Source organism: Geospiza fortis, unplaced genomic scaffold, assembly GCF_000277835.1.
Source record: "Geospiza fortis unplaced genomic scaffold, GeoFor_1.0 scaffold237, whole genome shotgun sequence".
Lineage (NCBI taxonomy): Eukaryota > Metazoa > Chordata > Aves > Passeriformes > Thraupidae > Geospiza > Geospiza fortis.
In genome coordinates, this window is record NW_005054319.1 from 7,389,593 (window position 1) to 7,392,616 (window position 3,024).

The 3,024-nt window shown below is 45.3% G+C and overlaps 1 protein-coding gene across 1 annotated transcript in view; it reads right to left on the minus strand.

The window, feature by feature from the left end:
- Positions 1–114, minus strand: part of NUBP1 (nucleotide binding protein 1) — a 6,178-nt gene extending 6,064 nt beyond the window's left edge. The window contains exon 1 of the mRNA XM_014306807.2: positions 16–114. Within this exon, the coding sequence (XP_014162282.2) occupies positions 16–114 (99 nt within the window). The remainder of the gene's footprint in view (positions 1–15) is intronic.
- Positions 115–3,024: the final 2,910 nt, after the last annotated feature.

Consider the following 3,024-nt stretch of genomic DNA (forward strand, 5'->3'; position numbering starts at 1 on the left):
GGCCCGGGGCCGTGCCCGCTCGGCCGCTGCAGGAGCCGCGCTCCAGCCTTGAGCCCGCTCCGGGCACGGCGCTGGCCCGCTGCCGAGGGAAGCGTTGCGCAGCAATACCTTCATTGTTGTTTCATTCCCAGATTTTGCATCATTCTGGTAAAAGCGCGCTGTTGCGGTATTTCATGGCAATTCTGAGTATATTAATTCTGTACTTGCTGATAGACAATTTCCATTAATTTAATGGGCACATTTGTTTGGAAGATTACACTGCCTTAACTTGGGCAATCAACTTCTGAGCAATTAAGAAGGTCGCTGTGCTTTGTACATAAAAAATAATAAAATAATTTTCCAAACCGAGGAAGTGTGCACCAGCTGGTGATGCGATCTGGGCCCTATTCCTGGCCACCTTATCCCAATGGATATCACTGCTCCCTCCCTCTTTCTCCCACAGCCGCCTGAGCACAGCCTTGCCCTCTCTCTGTTCCTAACATCACAGCCTAGCTGCTGTAAAAAGGATATTTTCCTGATTCAAGCACAGTTGGAAGTCTTAAATACTCCAATTTTGGACCAATTAGTCCCAAAACCTGTTTGATTTAACATACAAGTGTGTAAGTTATTATTTGAGATGTTGTCACCTTGGAAATAGAAAAGAGTATCTGGTAATATTTGGAAAGGTACCATCACAACTTGGTATTAAATCTGTCTTTTTGAGAGAATTATACTGCAAAGTTATCTTTTTTGGGCCTCAGCACTTCAACAACTGCAAGCTTTTCAGAATGAACACTCTAGGAATTAAATAAAAAACCACGCCAAACACAAAACCAGTAGCTGTCCACCTACCAAAGAATCAAAACAAAACAAACCCCCAAACCAAAGCAAAGCAAAAAATCCCACCAAAACAAAACAAAAGCCTAGAAAAAATATGAAAATACATTCAGTTAAGGTCTTTGAGGAGCTTTCAAGCATATTTACCTCAGGTAAAAGCTCAAGACCACTGGATATTTGTACAGCTCCTGCACTTACTCCTCTGTAATTACCTTCCATAGGAAACTAATGAACAAAACACTGTTTGGAAGTGGAATCAAATGTTTAAGCAAATTCAGATGCCTGTGGTAGGAGGAACTGGCCAGTAAGACATATCTGAGAAGTTTATACTGTACCTTGCCCTTGAAAAAGCTGGCTTGCTGTGAGACCACAGCCCGGTACAGCACTTCAGGTCTGTGCTTCCTGTCCAACATATGGATTAGATTCACTCATGTCAGCAAGGCTTTCCACATCTTAAACTGAGGTACGTGTCCAAATATTTTTCTTTTGGGTACAACAGATCATTCCCCATTCCCAAGGTTATATAGAACATTCCCTACAAAAAGCACCAAAAAGGGAAAATTAATTCCTTCCTCAGCACCCCTCTTCCTCTGAGCCAGCGAGGGCTACTTGTGTGGGGCTCTCTGGGTGAACAACAGCCTTTAGAGTGTTTTAGGATGGCGTTTCTGCTCCCCTTTGATCCAGCTCTATCTCCACATCAGGCAGACTGATGGAAATAACAATTGAGAGTCCATATGGCAATATTTACCAAAAATATCAATGAGTCTGCTGTCTTCCTGATGCTTTGGAAAGCAAGGCTTTGTCTTTATCCTTACTACTCTATTCAAGCCCAAGGCCTGCCAGGCCTTTCTTGCTTTTGGAAGAGCCAAAGGAGATGAAGTTACACCAAAAAATCCTTGAGAGTAAGAAAGCAGAGATGGAGCAACATATTTCCCTCTTTGTGATCAAGGTGAGCAGATATGCTTAAACATATTTTCCAGTGATGTACAACTTGAGTTGTGCTAAGTGAATCTGTGCCCCCCAAAACACGAGAGATGGGAAACCACAACTCTGGTCTGCTCTTTTCTTTCTCACTTACAGCAGTGCTGGCATGAAGGTTCCCCCTGAACACCTCCTCCTTTTTGCATTGAAGCTTTCCCTCACACCACACAGCTACTGGGTGTTTTTCACCCTAGTGGTTGTCTGTCATTAAAATGACAAACATTAAAAGCTGTGAGTTCAGTGAACTCACTGGAGGCCAGTGGAGATGATGGTAGAGCAGCTCCCTCTAGCCAAAATTACAGCGCTGAGCATTCTCAAGTCACCGTAAATGCCAGCAAGCTCTAACATGAGGCATTATAGCAAGCTAATGAAAACAATTTGTTATTTAGCACAACAGCATTAAATGTGGTTTAGATTAAGGTCTTCCCCCTTCTCAGCATCAAAAGTGATGCACAGTTGACCTAGAGCAGGATCTTTCTGACAAAACTCAGGTCCATTTTATTAATGAGAAGTGCTTTAACCTGAGGAACACATTGGACAGCTTCAACTGTTACCCTGGAGTGGAAAAAGCAGCTGAGACTGAGTGGCTACTGTAGCCTTTCCTTTGAGTCCTCCCTGCTGAGCACAGGTCCTCCTCCCCTTACAGCTGAGGGTGATGTAGGAGAAGTGGCTGCTGTGTCCCCGGGCCCTGCTTTGCTCAGGTGTGAGAGCCTCCCCCAGCAGTTCTTCCCTGCCTGCTGCCAGTGGCCGCTGGTGGAGGGCAGCAGTGGCACCTGAGCAGGGCTGTGCTCTGAGCTGCTTTCTCAGAGACAGCTGTGCTGTGCTGTCCTCACCCCCCAGCTGCACTGCACAGTGTCCCCTCTGGTTTTGATTTACACTGTTCTGTGCCTTTCAGGTTACAAACCCACACCAAATCAAATTGAAATCCAGCTGAGGTGCAGGTAAGGGCTGTGCAGCAAACAGCACATCCGTGTCTGCCACAGACTTCATGTACTGTCTGTAAAAGAGCTTGGGGTGTTGGGACCTTTGTGCATTTGGCACAGCTTTAATGTTACAGACTGACACAAAATTACAGAACTAAAACGCCCCATTTGTAGGTGGTTTAAAACTGTTGATTCACATTGGTCTCGTCAATGCAAGAGCAGTAGCAGCAGCGGAGCAGTTTGCAATAGAGGGCAGTGTCTCTGTGCTAATGCCTTGTCAGCTCCCTGAGCACTAACACAGCAG